Source organism: Scyliorhinus canicula, chromosome 20 (assembly GCF_902713615.1).
Source record: "Scyliorhinus canicula chromosome 20, sScyCan1.1, whole genome shotgun sequence".
Lineage (NCBI taxonomy): Eukaryota > Metazoa > Chordata > Chondrichthyes > Carcharhiniformes > Scyliorhinidae > Scyliorhinus > Scyliorhinus canicula.
The window spans coordinates 58,368,337-58,386,409 of NC_052165.1; the positions used below are offsets into that span (position 1 = coordinate 58,368,337).

The 18,073-nt window shown below is 46.7% G+C and overlaps 1 protein-coding gene and 1 pseudogene across 14 annotated transcripts in view; one reads left to right on the forward strand and one right to left on the reverse strand.

The window, feature by feature from the left end:
* Nucleotides 1-18,073, reverse strand: part of fgd4a (FYVE, RhoGEF and PH domain containing 4a) — a 340,499-nt gene that overhangs the window by 70,890 nt on the left and 251,536 nt on the right. For 13 of the 14 annotated variants that reach the window (XM_038779936.1, XM_038779947.1, XM_038779939.1 and 10 more), the window contains one exon: nucleotides 1,063-1,234. In XM_038779936.1, coding sequence (XP_038635864.1) covers nucleotides 1,063-1,234 — 172 coding nt within the window. Of the gene's footprint in view, nucleotides 1-1,062; nucleotides 1,235-15,849; nucleotides 16,003-18,073 lie in introns of all 14 variants that reach the window. The other variant, XM_038779949.1, reaches the window with a different exon arrangement.
* Nucleotides 11,604-14,019, forward strand: LOC119954623 (annotated as a pseudogene).

Here is an 18,073-nt window from a genome sequence, read left to right on the forward strand (position 1 = left end):
CATTCCTATACCTCCTGGCTTCAATAAGAAAACAAAAGTATAGAATTTTTGTACTCGAACTCTGGCCCTTCTTCCTAAATCCTCGCTTTGGACAAACTGACTAATTATGGCATCAATGCTGAAATATTGTTTTCATCGTGACAGAATTAAAAATTGCTAAGTCTCGGGAAAAAGAATGCTGTGTTCTAACATCAAGAGTTTCTTCAGCTGGTTGATGTGTGGAATAATATCGGCATTAACAGATAAAGGGCGTGATTCTCCGCTCCCCACGCGGCGTGGGAGAATTGCGGGAGGGCCCACCGACAAAATTCACGCCCCCCTCGATTCTCCCCCCCCCCCCCGGCTCGGAAGAATCGCCGCGTGCCGTTTTTCACGGAGAACGCGATTCTCCGACCCGGATGGGCCGAGCGGCCTGCCGTTCGCGGCCATTTCACGATGGCGGCAAACACACCTGGTCGCTGCCATCGTGAAACGGGAGTGAGAAGCCCGTTTGGGGCTTGTAGGTGGCCTAGAAAGGAAAGACCACCACGACTGGGCTCTGGAGGGGACAGGCCCGCGATCAGTGCCCACCGATCATCGGGCCGGCGTCCAAATCAGACGTACTATTTTCCCCTCCGCCGCCCCGCAAGATCAAGCCGCCACGTCTTGCGTATGCGCGGGTTCGTGCCATCAGCGTCATGACATCAGCCGCACATGCGCGGGTTGGAGCCGGCCAACCTGTGCATGCGCGGCTGATGTCATTAGGCGCGCCGGCCGCGTCATTCTCGGCGCGACGCCCCCGTGGCCGAGATTTACGGTGTGCCGCTCCTAGCCCCGCCGGGAGGGGAGAATAGGGGGCGAGGAGCGGCCTCCGAGGCCCTCCCGATTTTTCCCGGGAGCGGAGAATTCCGCCCAAAATGTTTCGGAATTACTTTTCCACTAATCACTTTCCAATGTGGAAAAGAATTGGCAAACATAAGAATCTGTAAGAAGAATAGGGACAAAATGAAAAGAGGAAAATACTTGGTTCAGTAAAAATGACCATGCACATGTGAATATTGGTTTACAAACATCATGTATTACCTGCCTCCTTGAAATCGATTTATGAGGTCAGACACCTTGCCAACTTTCTCCTGGCATGAGTTGGATGGTAAGGTCTCCATCCTGGCTTGCACACCGAACACTGCCTTCTTTTCAGGGGCTTGGATTGGTTGTTTTGTTGTTGAATTCTGAAGGTGTAAAGGTTTTCGAGGCACTAAGTAAAAAGAAGGGAATGGTGATTCATTTATGATTCATGAGTTGTTCTGATGCAAAATGGCAAACAATAAAAAATGGAAGCAATGCAGTTTTTAGGCTAAGAATTTGCAAAAGCATACTTTACAGTTTCGGTATCTTTTTGCTTTACTTATAAGTTGATTTGATATTAAAAATATTTGCGTACTCATATTATTATTATCCAAGAAAAACATAAATTGTAAATAAATGAATAATACAGCTAGACTTTCCATTGCATGAGTTTATGTTAAACACATTCCACTTGGAGTATAGTGTTCAATTCTGGTCGCCATACTACCAGAAGGATGTGGAGGCTTTAGAGAGGATGCAGAAGAGATTTACCAGGATACTGCCTGGTATGGAGGGCATTAGCTATGAGGAGAGGTTGAATAAACTTGGTTTGTTCTCACTGGAACGAAGGAGGTTGAGGGGCGACCTGATAGAGGTCTACAAGATTTTGAGGGGCATAGACAGGATGGATAGCCAGAGACTTTTTCCAAGGGTAGAGGGGTCAATTACTAGGGGGCATAGGTTTAAGGTGTGAGGGGCGAGGTTTAGAGGTGATGTATGTTTTTTACACAGAGGGTAGTGGGTGCCTGGAATTCGCTGCCGGAGGAGGTGGTGAAAGCAGGGACGATAGTGATGTTTAAGGGGTATCCACAAATATATGAATAGGGTGGGAATAGAGGGAATACGGACCCCGGAAGTGTAGAAGATTTTAGTTTAGACGGGCAGCATGGTCGGCGCAGGCTTGGAGGGCTGAAGGGCCTGTTCCTGTGCTGTACTTTTCTTTGTTCTTTTGTTATGGGAGAGGCGTTTTCAGAACCCCAAAATGTATCATGGAGTTCAACCAACCTCTCCCTTTAATGTATTGTTGCTTTTGAAGCACACGGCTTGGTCTCCAGGTGTGGTATTACAATTATGGACAAATGGGTTTTTAAACACAAAACAATGTTTATTCCATGAATTCAACTTAACCATTTTCAATAAACATTGGATCATTTACCACCCCTTACTCCAAAGATAGCCCCGAAAATAATACAACACTAAATAATCCCTCAAAATGTTCCTTCAAACCTCCAAAAGACTTAACACCTTTAACAAAAGAAACACATCAGGTTAAAGGCATTACTATTATGAGTTTAAATCACACAAATTATTCAGAGATAGTCTTTCATGGCAGTGATCACAGCAAATCCTGCTCTCTGCAAAGCACAGACACACCCAAGCTCTTTTCCTCAAAATTGGCTTTCTCCTTCCAAACAGCTCACAGCAAACCAGCCAGGTACTTTTCAGCTGCTCTCTCTCAAACTGAAACCTAAACACCTCAAAGTGGCTGAGCTAAAAAACCCAGCTCCACCCACACTCTGACATCACTTCAGTAATATGAGCTGCTCTATTTCTTAAAGGTACATTGCTTAAACATCCATTTCTTAAAGGTACTCTCACTTGACACTTTGTTCTTTGAATATACCACATGGTTCGCACAAAGCAATTAAACTCGAAATGCAAAAGCAGCAAGTAACCCTGCATTCCCAGTCAAACTCACTGGCAATTTCTAAAGATTCCAGAGAAATATAAAAAAATAAGTTTATAAACCAACTTACCACTCAGTGGTATGCACATTCCCCCTGACTCTGACCTTTGACTTCACCCTTCCTGCCTTCCTCTACTTTTTCCTCTGTCTATGTGCATTTTCCATAGTCCTAGCAACCTAAACTTACCAACGACCCTGACTGACTCTTCCATGTTCCCTCTCCATGCCTCAGGCCCTGCACCAAGGCTGCATGGGGAAGCTTCTGGGAACAATTAGTGGTCACATGGAAAAACATGGGTTGATTAGGAGAGCCGTCATGGATTTCTAAAGGGGAAATCATGTTTAACTGACTTACTGGGTTTTTTCGAAGAGGTCACAGAAAGGGTCATTGAGGGTAATGCTGCTGATGTGGTGTATATGGACTTTGAAAAGGCATTCAATACAGAGCCACACAAAAGTTATAGCTCATGGAATAAAAGGGACAGAAACAACCAATTGGCTGAATAGGAAGCAGAAAGTAATGGTCAATAGATATTTTTCTGGCTGGAAGAAGATTTGTAGTAGAGGTCACCATGGATTGGGATTGGGATCCTTGCTTTTCCTGATGTACAATAATGATCTGGACTTGGGGTGGAATTTTCAACAAAAAGACGACAAATTGTCAAGTTGTGATTGAAAACCTGTCAGGTTCTGACCAGAAACACAGCCAGGTTTTCTAGTCAGATCTCTTGACACTTTGTCAGAAAAGAGTTGGTGAACATTTTTAACTCTGTCATTCTGGCAGGACAGGGTCTGACAGCTGGCAAGACCTGCTACACGGAGATCGGGGCACTATCTTTAAAGAGCACCTCAATCAGCGAGATAACCGACTGCCTCCCTGAGCCTGCGCCATGGAGGTCCCACCCCCACAGCTTCGGGATGATCCCCCAGCAATGACGTATCGGGGGCACGCTCCCCCAACAACCCCCTCCCCCCCCCCCAAGCATTCGCCTGTGCACACCCCCTACTCACCCAACCACACGTAAGGGAAGGCCCCCCTCCCCCAATGGAGAAGGTTTTGCCTCCGCTCAGCATCCCCTGGCACTGCTGCCAAGGTGCAGGGGGCACCGCCCAGCCTCAGCGTGGTCATCATGACTGGTTCCTGGATTTTCAAAACCAGTAGAGAATTGCGCTGGTATGACATTACATGGGGCTGGAAGATACAGCGTAAAGCCATTTAATTATATTTAAATGCATTTAAATGAATGGAAATCAGGTTCACGCCAGATCACGCCACCAGTGGGGGGGGGACAAAGAAGATCTCGAACCGAGACCTTGGTGGCATAAATCCTGATGTGCTCCTCTTGCGAGATTTAACGACCATAATGGGATATGTGCGCGCGGAGTATGGTTCCGAATAACCCCACCCTTGGTCTGCAGGGACAATTTCAAAGTTTGTGGATGATGCAAAACTTGGAAGTATTGAAAACTGTGAGGAGAAAAGTGCAGAACTTCAAAAGGACATAGACAAGTTAGTGGAGTGGGCAGATCGGTGGCAGATGAAGTTCAATGTGGAGAAGCGTGAGGTGATGCATTTTGGTAGGAAGAACATGGACAAACAATATAAAATAAGGATATAAATCTCAAAGGAGTGCACGAGCAAAGAGATCTGGGGTTATATGTGCGCAGATCATTGAAGGTGGCAAGATAGGTGGAGACACATTTGATAAAAGTGTTCTAGGCTTTATCAATAAGGGCAGAGAGTATAAGATCAAGGAGATTATGGGTGAAATTATACAAGACACTAGATGGACCTCAGCTGGAATAAAAAAAAATGTATTTTATTACAAACATGTATTAAAACATGTTACAGCGAACAAGCACCCCGGGAAACATGCTTCCCAACAATCAACTATACAGTCTGTACAGATTTTCCCCCTTTTTCACCCCCCTCCACTCCCCTGTGACGAACAGCCCCTCAAACACGGTCACAAACATCCCCCACCTTTCATCAAACCGCTCTGAATAGCCCCTTAACTCATACTTTATCTTCTCTAATCACAGGAAGTCGTACAGGTCATCCAACCAAGCCGCTATCCCCGGTGGCGATGCTGACCGCTACTCCAGCGTGCCGCCGTGCAATCAGAGAGGTGAAGGCCACAACATCAGCCTTATCAGCTCTGGCTTCTGTGAAACCCCAAATATCGTCACCGACGGGTCCAGGTCCACCTCCTCCTCCACTATCCTGGCTAAGACCGCGAACACTCCCGCCCAGAATCTTCCCAATTTTTTGCAACCCCAAAACATGTGTGCGTGCCCCTGCCCCTGTCATACTCATCTGCTAACCCCTGAAAGAACCCACTTATTCTCGCCCGAGTCATATGCACCATGTGCACCACCTTAAACTGTACCAGCCTCATCCTTGCACATGAGGAGGTCCCGTTTACCCTACGCAGTGCCTCACTCCATGCTCCCCAATTGATCTCCCCTGCCAGCTCCGCTTCCCATTTCTCCTTGATCTTCACCAACTGCTCGCCTCGCTGCTTCCCCAGCCACTTGTACATATCCCCAATTCTTCCCTCCCCTTCCACATCCAGGAGGAGCAGTCGCTCCAGCAAAGTGTATCCTGACAATCGAGGGAACCACCTCCAGACCTTTCAGGCAAAGTCCCTTACCCACAGATACCTGAAGTCACTCCCCCTCGGCAGCTCTACCCCCTCCCTTAGCTCCTCCAGACTTCTGAACCCTTCCTCCAAATACAGATCCCTCACATTGACCAGCCCCACTTCCCTCCACCTGTATACACTATCCACCAACCCCCCCCCCCCCCCCCCCCCCCCCCCCGGCTCAACTTATGATTCTCGCACAGCGGCGTTAGCACCAACATCCCTTTCACCCTAAAATGCCTCCTCAACTGATTCCATGTTCACTGTGGACTGCACCACCGGGGTCCTTGAATACTTACTCAGATCCAACCTCAGCTGAAATATCGTCTACTTCTGGGTACCACACGTGGGCAGCATGGTAGCACAGTGGTTAGCACTATGGCTTCACAGCGCCAGGGTCCCAGGGTCTTGAATTAGATCTTCCAAAATGCATCACCTCGCATTTGCCTGGATTGAACTCCATCTGCCATTTCTCTGCCCAACTCTCCAATCTATCTATATTTTGCTGTATTCTCTGACAGTCCTCCTCACTATCTGCAACTCCACAAATCTTAGTATGATCTGCAAACTTGCTCATCAGACCAATTATACCTTCGTCCAGATCATTTATATATATCACAAACAACAGTGGTCTGAGCACAGATCCCTGTGGAACACCACTAGTCATCTTTCTCCATTTTGAGACACTCCCTTCCACCACAACTCTCTGTCTCCTGTTGCCCAGCCAGTTCTTTATCCATCTAGCTAGTACACCCTGAACCCCATACGACTTCACTTTTTCTATCAACCTGCCATTGGAAACTTTATCAAATGCTTTACTGAAGTTCCTGTATATGACATCTACAGCCCTTCCCTCATCAATTAACTTTGTCACTTCCTCAAAGAATTCTATTAGGTTTGTGTAATGAACTCCAATTGGCTTTATTGGTTGGCCAATTGGAGTATGAGCTCCCTCAATGATAGCTCATTGAGGGGGCCCATATAATCACCTGTGTAGGCTTTGTGAGCAGTCTTAAGTTGACTGGACTGCTAGCAGCACTGTTTGTAGCTGCTCCTGTAATATCGTTATTGTAAATAAATATTGGTGTGGTGACGGAACTCCTGCCTCCCGTGGATTACTACAGTTTGTAAGACATGACCTTCCCTGCTCAAAACCATGCTGCTTATCACTGATAAGTCTATTTTCTTCCAAATGTGAATAGATCCTATCCCTCAGTATCTTCTCCAACAGTTTGCCTACCACTGACGTCAAGATCACAGGTTTATAATTCCCTGGATTATCCCTGCTACCCTTCTTAAACAAAGGGACAACATTAGCAATTCTCCAGTCCTCCGGGCCCTCACCCGCGCTCAAGGATGCTGCAAAGATATCCGTTAAGGCCCCAGCTATTTCGTCCCTCGCTTCCCTCAGTAACCTGGGATAGATCCCATCCGGTCCTGGGGACTTGTCCACCTTAATGCCTTTTAGAATACCCAAAACATCCCCCTTCCTTATGCCGACTTGACCTAGAGTATTTAAACATCCATCCCTCGCCTCAACATCCATCATGTGAATACCGATGCAAAGTACTCATTAAGAATCTCACTCATTTCCTCTGACTCCACGCATAAATTCCCTCTTTTGTCTTTGAGTGGGCCAATCCTTTCTCTGCTTACCCTCTTGCTCCTTATATACGAATAAAAGGCTTTGGGATTTTCCTTAACCCTGTTAGCCAAAGATATTTCATGACCCCTTTTAGCCCTCTTTATTGCGCATTTGAGATTTGTCCTACTTTCCCCAAAGCTTCATCAGTTTTGAGTTGCCTCGATCCTATGTATGCTTCCTTTTTCATCTTAGCTAGTCTCACAATTCCACCCGTCATCCGTGATTCCCTAATCTTGCCATTTCTATCTCTCATTTTCACAGGGACATGTCTGTCCTGCACTCTAATCAACCTTTCCTTAAAAGCCTCCCACATTTCAAATGTGGGTTTACCCTTAAACAGCTGCTCCCAATCCACATTCCTGAGCTCCTGCCGAATTTTGTTATAGTTGGCCTTTCCCCAATTTAGCACACTTCCTTTAGGACCACTCTCGTCTTTGTCCATGAGTATTCTAAAACTTACAGAATTGTGATCGCTATTCCCAAAGTAATCACCGACTGAAGTTTCAACCACCTGGCCGGGATCATTCCCCAATACCAGGTCCAGTATGGCCCCTTCCCGAGTTGGACTATTTATATACTGCTCTAAAAACCTCTCCTGGTTGCTCCTTACAAACTCTGCTCCATCTACGCCTCCAACACTACATGAGTCCCATTCAATTTTGGTGAAGTTAAAATCTCCCATCACAACCACCCTATTGCTCCTACATTGTTCTATAATCTGTCTACATATTTGTACCTCTACTTCACGCTCGCTTTTGGGAGGCCTATAGTAAAGTTCCAACAATGTTACTGCACTCTTCCTATTTCTTAGCTCTATCCATATTGCCTCAGTGCTCGAATCCTCCATCGTGCCCTCCTTAATATGGATGCTTCAGGAGGGATAGAGAGGGAGGTAAAAGGGGTGGAGGAGTTTCATTACTGGTCAGAGATGATATCACAGCTGTGCCCTCATCGTGCCCTCCTTAATCACAGCTGTGATATCATCTCTGACGAGTAATGCAACTCCTCCACCCCTTTTACCTCCCTCTCTATCCCTCCTGAAGCATCTATACCCTGGGATATTTAGTTGCCAGTCTTGCCCATCCCTCAACCAAGTCTCAGTAATACCAATAACATCATATTCCCAGGTACTAATCCAAGCCCTAAATTAATCTGCCTTACCTGCTACACTTCTCGCATTAAAACAAATGCACCTCAGACCACCTGTCCCTTTGGCATCATCACCTCTTCCTTGTCTACTCTTCCCCATAGTCACATTGAGTTTATTATCTAGTACCTTACTGGCTTTAGTTGCTGCCTCTTTACTGACCTCTAACTTCCTAATCTGGTTCACATCCCCCTGCCACATTAGTTTAAAACCTCCCCAACAGTGTTAGCAAAAGCACCCCCTAGGACATTGGTTCCAGTCCTGCCCAGGTGTAGACCATCCGATTTGTAATGGTCCCACCGCTCCCAGAACCGGTTCCAAGGTCCCAACAATGTGAACCCCCTCCCTCCAGCACCATCTCTCAAGCTATGTATTCATTCCGACTATTCTTGAATTTCTACTCTGACAGTCTCGTGGCACTGGTAGCAATCCTGAGATTACTACTTTTGCGGTCCTACTTTTTAACTTATCTCCTAACTCCCTAAATTCTGATTGCAGGACCTCATCCTGTTTTTTACCTATATCGTTGTTGCCTTTATGCACCACGACAACTGGCTGTTCACCCTCCCCCTTCAGCATGTCCTGCAGCCGATCTGAGACATCCCTGACCCGTGCATCCGGGAGGCAACATACCATTCGGGAGTCTCGTTTTCGACCACAGAAACGCCTGTCTACTCCCCTTACGATTGAATCCCCTATGACTATAGCCCTGCCAGTCTTTTTCCCGCCCTTCTGTGCAGCAGAGCCAGCCACGGTGCCATGAGCCTGGCTACTACTGCCTTACCCTGGTGAGTCATCTCCCCCAACAGTATCCAAAACGGTATACCTGTTTTGGAGGGAGATGACCGCAAGGGGACACCTGCACTGCCTTCCTGCTCTTTCTCTGCCTTTTGGTCACCCATTCCCTGTCTCCTTCACCAATCCTGATCTGCGTTGTGACCAACTCACTGAACTTGCTATCCACGTGTTGTCACAAGTAGGGTTACATTAACACTGCAATGAAGTTACATGAAAATCCCCTATTCACCGCACTCTGGAGCCTATTCGGGTACACAAAGGGAGAATTCAGAATGTCCAATTCACCTAACAGCACATCTTTCGGGTCTTGTGGGAGAAAACTGGAGCACCTGGAGGAAACCCATGCAGACACCGGGAGAACGTGCAAACTCCGCAGTCAGCCGAGGCTGGAATTAAACCTGGGATCCTGGAGCTGTGAGGCAGCAGTGTTAACCACTGTGCCAGGAGAGAGACAAGAAACAGGTAACTATAGACCAGTTAGCTTAATATCCGTCATTGGAACAAAATTAGAGTCCTTCTGAAAGCATCTAATAGCAGAGCATTTAGAAAATACATTACATAATCAAGTAGGGTTACCATGGTTTCAAGAAGAAGAAATCATACCTGGCAAATCTATTAGAATTCTTTAAGATGGGACCGAGCTGGATATATAAAGAGGAACCAGTAGATGTAATATACTTGGATTTCCAAAAAGTGCTCAGTAAGGTACTGCACAAAAGGCTATTTAAGAATTTAAGAGCCCATGGTGTTGGGGTAGTATATTCGCATGGTTAGAGGATTGGCTAACAAGTCAAGACAATAGAGAGTTGGGAATAAGAGGGGCCTTTTCAGGATGGCAACCTGTATTGAGTGGAGTGCCACAGGAATCAGCGATGGGCGTCACAATTATTTACAATATATTAGTGCCTTGGATGAGGGAAGTGAATGTGCTATTGCCAAGTTTGTGGGAAAGCAAGTGGTGAGGATGATACAGAGAGTCTACAGAGTGATATAGACAGGTTAGGTGAGTGAGCAGAAACTTGGCAAATGAAATATAATGTAGGAAAATGTAAATTTATGTACTTTTGTGGGAAGAATGAAGGAGCAGAATATTTTTTAAATGGAGAAAAACTGCAGAAATCTGGAGCACAGAGAGATTTGAGGGTCTTCATGTACAAATCACAAAATGCTAGCATGCAAGCTCAGCAGGTAATTGGGAAGGAAAATGGAATGTTTGCCGTTATTTCAAAAGGGAATGGAATATATAAAAATAGGGCTGTCTTGCTAAAATAATACAAGGCACTGTTAGTACACACCTAGAATACTGTCAACAGTTTTGGTCCCCTTATTTTAGGAAAGATATCCTGGCATTGGAGGCAGTCCAGGGAAGGTTCACTAGGTTAATCCCGGGTATGGAAGGATTTCCTCATGAAGAGAGTGTGAGTAGGTTGGGCTTGTATTCATTGGAGTTTAGAAGAATTCAGACATATGGGATTCTCTGGAGGCTTGACAGGGCAGATGTTGGGAAGTTGTTTCCCCTTGTGGGAGATTCTAGGATCAGAGGCCATGATCCCAGAGTAAGGGGTCACCCATGTTAGACACTCATGAGGAGGAATGTTTCTCTCAGAGGATTGTTAATCTGTGTAAGTCTTTACCACAGAGGGCTGCAGAGGCTGTGTCATTAAGTACGTTCAAGGCTGAGATAAACAGATTTTTAATCAGTAAGAGAATCGAGGGTTATGGGGATAAGGTGGGAAAGTGGAGTGGAGGATTATCATTTCAGATCAGTCACAATCTCTGAATGGTGGAGCAGACTCAATAGGCCGAATGGCCTACTTCTGCTTTGCTCCTGTGTCTTCTGGTCTTATGGTCACACAACGAGCTGTTCGGTCGGAATGCAGTGTCTGAAAATGTAGTGGAGGCAGGTGTAATTGAGACATTCAAGAAGGCATTAGATAATTATTTGAATAGAAACAATGTGCTAGAAAACAACGTGTGGAAATGGCAAAAGAAATGACAAAATGATAATGCTCATTCAGAGAGCGGTGCAGGACAATAGGTGGAATGGCCTCCTTCTGACTCAGCTTAACTTGCTTTCCAGTTTCACACCTTGGACAGAATCTTACCAAACATTTTTCAAAGTTTTGGTTCTGGTGAGAAAACTGGTGCAAATCCCGTCAGCGTAGTCGACGGGAAATCTCGGAATATTGAACCTCTTTACCAAATTATTTTTGCTATGGGAATCACGCTGCGCTCGTGGCGCCTTCCCGCTGATTCACTCACCCTGGGGCAACTTAATTTTTGTAATCAGTGGGGAGCTCCATGGATTCTGCCGCCCGCCCGCCCGCGCCTAGACCCACGCCCTCCAGGTGAGGAGGAAAAACCGAGAAAACTCGACAGCGGACGTTGACGACATGAAACCCGAACTACAAGAAGAAAGGAAAATTAGCAAGTGCTGAGCTTTTAATAACCGATTGTCAGAAGTTGCTTGATGTTGTTTCTCCCATTCGGTTGCCAGTGTTTCTCCTGGACTGCTGTGTGTGGGTGTGTGTGTGTGTGGGCTGAAAACATGTGACGCTCTTCTGTCGTACTGGAGCTTGAGGGAAAGAGGGACAGATAATCGTGCAGGCTTGCGATCATGATGTTTCGGGATCAGGTTGGCGTGCTAGCTGGGTGGTTTAAAGGGTGGCATGAATGGGAGCAAACGGTGGCCCTATTATCTCTGCTGAAGAGGGTCAGTCTGACCCAGGCTCGCTTCCTTCAGATCTGCTTAGAGCATTCGCTGGCCGACTGCACTGACATCCACATGCTAGAGGGAGAAGCCAATGATGCTGCTTTCATCAGTCAATGGCACCAGGACCCGAAGGAAAAGGTTGTTCTGCAGTTGCTTTCCCATCTTCCTTTACTACAGCCTGAGAACGTGGAGGCAAAGTCTGAATATATGAAACTGCTGCAGAAGGTGCTGGCCTATTCCATTGATAGCAATCTGTTCATCGAGGTGAGAAGACAGCTGTTATCCTATGCACTAATCCACCCTGCCACCTCACTGGATGACCAGAGTTCTCTGGCCTATGGCTAACCCACTTGGAGGAGCGCATGTCGAGCAACTACAGTTCACAAAATGTGGGCCGGCAGACTCCATTTACACAGGAGTGTACAACCAAAATCAACGGCAGAATGTCGTAGCCAAGCTAAATGAAAGGCAAAATTGAGCGGATAGCAGCGTGTGTGGCACTGTCCCTGCTTGGCAGGACAAGCCAATGACCTGTGAGAATGGACATCTGCCTCTGCAAACGTCTGCATCGGTGCCATTTGCCATGAACAACATTGGAAGCAATGCAAGTACAGTTCTCCAAGGCCAAACCCAAACCAACCACAGTCCTCTGATTCGCTCAGTTTCCCTCACCCCACCGATCAATATGACAAACCAGTCTGTGGTCAGCGAATGGATGTCTCCAGATGACCTGCGTACCAGGGCAGTCTACCCCCCCCATCAGACCATGCACCGCTCTCCCCGCAGAGCAGCATAGCCTCCTCTGGGAGTGGCTGCCGTGAGCAGACAGAGGAACAGGGGTCAAGTCGCAACATATTTCAGGAGGAGGGAAGTGGCATGAAAGATGAGCCCACACGGTTAAAAAGTCTTCGGCTACACAAGTACGCATCTCTTTTCTCTCAGCTAACCTACGAAGGGATGATGATTCTGACCCGAACATCAGCTGGAATCTCAGAATGTCACAAAGGGGGCAAGGCACAAAATAGCCCTGCACATTCAGAACTTACGCGAGTGACAGGGTGTGCTGCAATCCTTGGAAAAGGTCATTCTCAAGGGAGGAAACTTACGAAATACCCTTCAGGAGCTGCAGCAGATCATTATAACCCAAAGCTTACACCCCGCCTCAAATGCTCCCCAAAGAGGGACACGACACCGACCCCAATGGTTCCTCCAATGCTGTACCGGGACTGGGCACAGACAGTCGAACAACCAAGCAGTTGTTGAAAAGGAGTCTGATGGCTTTCAGTCCCAGAATGTCTCGACATGCGACAGAGAGTCGGCAGCAGCTCCTGAATGTGAGGGCGACATTCCTGGACAGTTCACCAGAGTCATGGGCAAAGTTTGCACCCAGCTGTTGGTGTCCAGGCCAGATGAAGAAAATAGAAGCTCTTACTAGCAACTCGTAGAGAAGTGCCTCGCTTGTGAGGCATTTACTGAAACATAGAAGAAAAGACTATTCTTATGGAAGCAGCAAGTGTTTAAGCTGCCGAGGTCTTTTCCGAGAAAGGCCCTGCCAGAGATGCCAGGTGTTCACCAGAGAAGCTGGGGTTTCAGTCAGTCCAGTTCGCTGCCCACAGCCGGTTCTGTGGTTGGCGGGCTAGGCAGACGAGGCCAACGGCCGTTCCAGGTTTCTCCGCGGGGTCTGTGCAAATCGCATGGGTCGGATCGGCACTTCTGCAGCTAGTCTGGGTGGTGTTTCTCCAAGGCATACACCTAATCCATTGACAAGCCAAGGCAGGCAGAACCTATGGTTTGCAAACCCAGATGGCAATCATAGCATGCTGAGTCAAAGTCGCAGCTCTGTGCAACGGATATACTCACTACCTGTGTACACCTCCCCACAAGGCCATCCTGATGTTCCAGCAGCCAGAATGTCAAGTGCCAGTGTCAGAGCCGGAGATTAATACCAGACTGGAATCTCTGTGTCTCAGTATGACCGAGCACGCCTTAGGAGATGGAGTGGACAAGACATTGACTATTTACTATGCTGTACTTAGCTTGTGAACACTTATTGAGAGACTGACATTACACAGCAGCTGCAGGAAATGCCACTGAAGTTTGAGGGTCACTACACCTTACAACGTATATCTTCGCTGATCTTTATTTAACCTTAGGGTGGGAAATAGACCGGTACCCAAACTACATCCGGTCTGTTTTCCAATATATTTTTGTTTTAACTTTCTTTCAGTGCCCATCTGGTAAAAGGTTCTGAACCGGTACAAATAAATCGTATAGCTCAAAACTTAATTTAAAAGAAAATCTGGGAACCAACATTAAATTAATGATTGACAGTGCAAGGTGGTGGTGAGCAGTGCTTATGAAAAATGAAATGAAAATCGTTTATTGTCACGAGTAGGCTTCATTGAAGTTACCGTGAAGTCGCCACATTCCGGCGCCTGTCCGGGGAGGCTGGTACGGGAATCGAACCGTGCTGCTGGCCTGCTTGATCTGCTTTAAAAGCCAGCGATTTAGCCTAGTGTGCTAAACCAGCCCCTATTACAGGAAGAGAGGAGGCGGGGTCTCTTAGTTGATATTACAATGGTCTTAACAGAAGCCTGTATGTGCTGTGCTGTCATATAGGTCTGGTACCCAGTGCATGCAGTACTTGGCAGTAATACAGGTCTGGTTTTTGCACCTGTCCATCACTAATTTAACCTAAAAACCTCTGACCAACTATCCAAGTGATGTGTACAAATTAATCCTTCAGAAAGTTTTAAAATATAAAAGAGGTATTCTGTTCTGAAGCCCATAGTACTTTATAAAAACAAAATCTGGTTACATTTAAAAATAAAAGTGGGGAGCTCCATATAAATAAAACCCCAACACTTGTTCTACATCCATTTGAGGGAATGGCTGCCAAGAAGCCAGCATTGCATTTCTCAGCGGGAGCCCTGACTAGACTCCTCAATGGCGTACAGCAGAACCGGGATGTCCTCCATCCACGGTCGTTCAGACGTCCATCCAGAGAGGTGGCCACTCCATAACTGAGAGGCAGTGGCAGCCCTAGTCAGTGCCAGTTCACTGTAGAGGGGGGCACAGCAGCAGTGCCACACAAAAAAATGAATGAACTTCTTTGCACGGCCAGAGTAAGTCTGGCACCTCCAATCTCTCGCTGCAGCCCCTCACACTTCCAAGGTGATGTCTTATTCAGCCAGTTGCGGGTTTCCAAAACCTGTCATGAAGTCCTCTTTTTCCACTGCACCTCCCTCAATCTCCATGGTCTCCCCCAGTATCTACACTGTGCCTCACATCCCTGCTCATAGAATTCCTAAAGTGCAGAAGAAAGCCATTTGGCCCATCATTTCTGCCCCGATCCTCTGAAAGAGAGCCTTACCTAGGCCAGCTCAGCTGCCCTATCCCCATACCCCATCTAACCTGCCCATCTTTGGACACAAATGGCAATTCAGGATGGCCAATCCATCTAACCTGCATATCTTTGGACTGTGGAAGCAGAATGGAGCACCCGGAAGAAACCCACTGAGACATTTACCCAAGGCCGAAATTGAACCCGGACGCTGTGAAGTAGCAGTCTTAACCACTATGCCTCCATACCGCTCACATTAAAGTCCCAAGCAGGCCACGCCTCATCACCATCTGAACTCTCACCTACATTCTTCCCATCTGTCTCACTGCAGAATAAACACCAGGATAACAGTAAGAAGTCTTACAATACCAGGCTGAAGTCCTACAGGTTTATTTGGAACCACGAGCTTTCGGAGCGTAGCTCCTTCATCAGGTGAATGAAGAGTAGGTTCCACAAATACATATGTAGACAAAGCAAACGATGCAAGATGTTACTTTGAATGAGAGTCTTTTGCAGACAGTTAAGTCTTTACAGGTCCAGACGGTGTGACTGGAGAGAGGAATAATCACAGGTTAAAGAGTTGTATATTGTCTAGAGCGAGGACAGTTGCAGAATTTCAGGCCAGATGGTGGGAGAGTTAAATGCAGTGAGACATTAATCCAAGGTCCCGGTTGAGGCCGTACTCATGCGTGCGGATCTTGACTATCAGTTTCTGCTCGGCTTTATGCATTGTCGTGCGTCCTGAAGGCCGGCTTAAGAACGCTTACCCGAAGATCAGAGGCTGAATGCCCTTGACTGCCAAAGTATTCTCCGACTGGAAGGGCACATTCCTGTCTGATGATTGTCGCGCAACGTCCATTCATCCGTTATTGCAGCTTCCGCATGGTCTCGCCAAGTTACCATGCTTTGGGAATCCTTTCCTGCAGCGTATGAGGTAAACAATGTAGGCTGAGTTGCAGAGCTGGCTCCTTGAAGGGGCAGAAGATGTGTGTAAACGTTGTGGGGAGGGGGCGTGAATCATGTTCATATGTTTTGGTTCCTGTCCAAAGCTGGAGGATTACTGGGAGGAGGTGTTTAGGGTAATCTCTAAAGTGGTGCAAATGAAACTGGACCCGGGCCATCGGGAGGACATATTCGGGGTGTCAGACCAGCTGGGGTTGGAAACGAGCGCGGAGGCAGACGTTGTCGCCTTTGCCTCACTGATCGCCCGAAGGCGGATCCGGTTGGGTTGGAGAATAACTTCCCCACCCTGTGCCTGGCGTGGCGTGGGACCTGATGGAACTCTCGACTCTTGAGAAGGTTATGTTTGAACTGAGGGGCATGATGGAGGGGTTCTACAATTCATGGGCATTATTCATTATGCACTTTCATGATTTAGATAACATTGAACATTGGTGGGAGGGGGACTGTATGTGTTAATGGTGTCTATGGGTGATTCCCGATTCCTTTTTGTTATTAGTTTATGTTAACATGCGGGAAGTTGCTTTGGGGTTGGTGGGAGAATGGGATTGTTGTTGATTTGGGGATTGACATTATATTCATTACTGTTTATTGTCAGTGGGTGTAAATTTGGGAGAAAATGTGAAAAAGGAGGAGAATAAAAATATATTATTTAAAACCATTCCCACACTCTCCCAAACCCTAAAAGTGGGTGGATGCATGGAAACATCACGTCATGTGTACAAGTTGTATTCAAGGAGGTGAGCAGTTAATGCAAGCTGAAATGTCAGTATACTACTGAGCAGCTGCTTCATTGTCAAACATATCTTCATAGTGTCATTAGAGAAAACCTGTACACACACACACCTGTGCACACATAGACACAGCTACATGTACACCTACATGCGCACTCACATACACTCCCAAATACACACATACACAATGCACACAGATCCATACACACAGGAGCACACACATACTTACGCGCACTTGTGTTCATGCATGCACGTGCGCACATGTGTGCATGCACACGCGCACTTACCTGCACATGCATTCTTACATGCACACACACACACACATTCTTACATGCACACACACATACTTACATGCACACACACATACATACACACACACACACATACTTACATGCACACACATACTTACATGCACACACACACACATACTTATATGCACACACACATACTTACATGCACACACATACACACACACTTATATACACACACTACACACACTTATATACACACACACACTTACACACACACACTTACACATACTTACATGCACACACACACATACTTACATACATACACACATACTTACATGCACACACACATACTTACATGCACACACACATACTTACATGCACACACACATACATACACACATGCAGCACGGTAGCATTGTGGATAGCACAATTGTTTCACAGCTCCAGGGTCCCAGGTTCGATTCTGGCTTGGGTCACTGTCTGTGCGGAGTCTGCACATCCTCCCAGTGTGTGCGTGGGTTTCCTCCGGGTGCTCCGGTTTCCTCCCACAGTCCAAAGATGTGCAAGTTAGGTGGATTGGCCATGATCAATTGTCCCTTTGTGTCCAAAATTGCCCTTAGTGTTGGGTTGGGTTATGGGGAGAGGGTGGAGGTGTTGACCTTAGGTAGGGTGCTCTTTCCAAGAGCCGGTGCAGACTCGATGGGCCGAATGGCCTCCTTCTGCACTGTAAATTCTATGATAATCTATGATACTTACATGCACACACACATACTTACATGCACACACACACTTACATGCACACACACACTTGCATGCATGCACACACACACTTGCATGCACACACACTTGCATGCACACACACTTACATGCACACACACACTTACATGCACTCACACACTTACTTACATGCACACACACACATACTTACATACACACACATGCTTACATACACACACATACTTACATGCACAAACACTTACATGCACACACACACATACTTACATACACACACACACATACATGCACACACACATACTTACATGCGC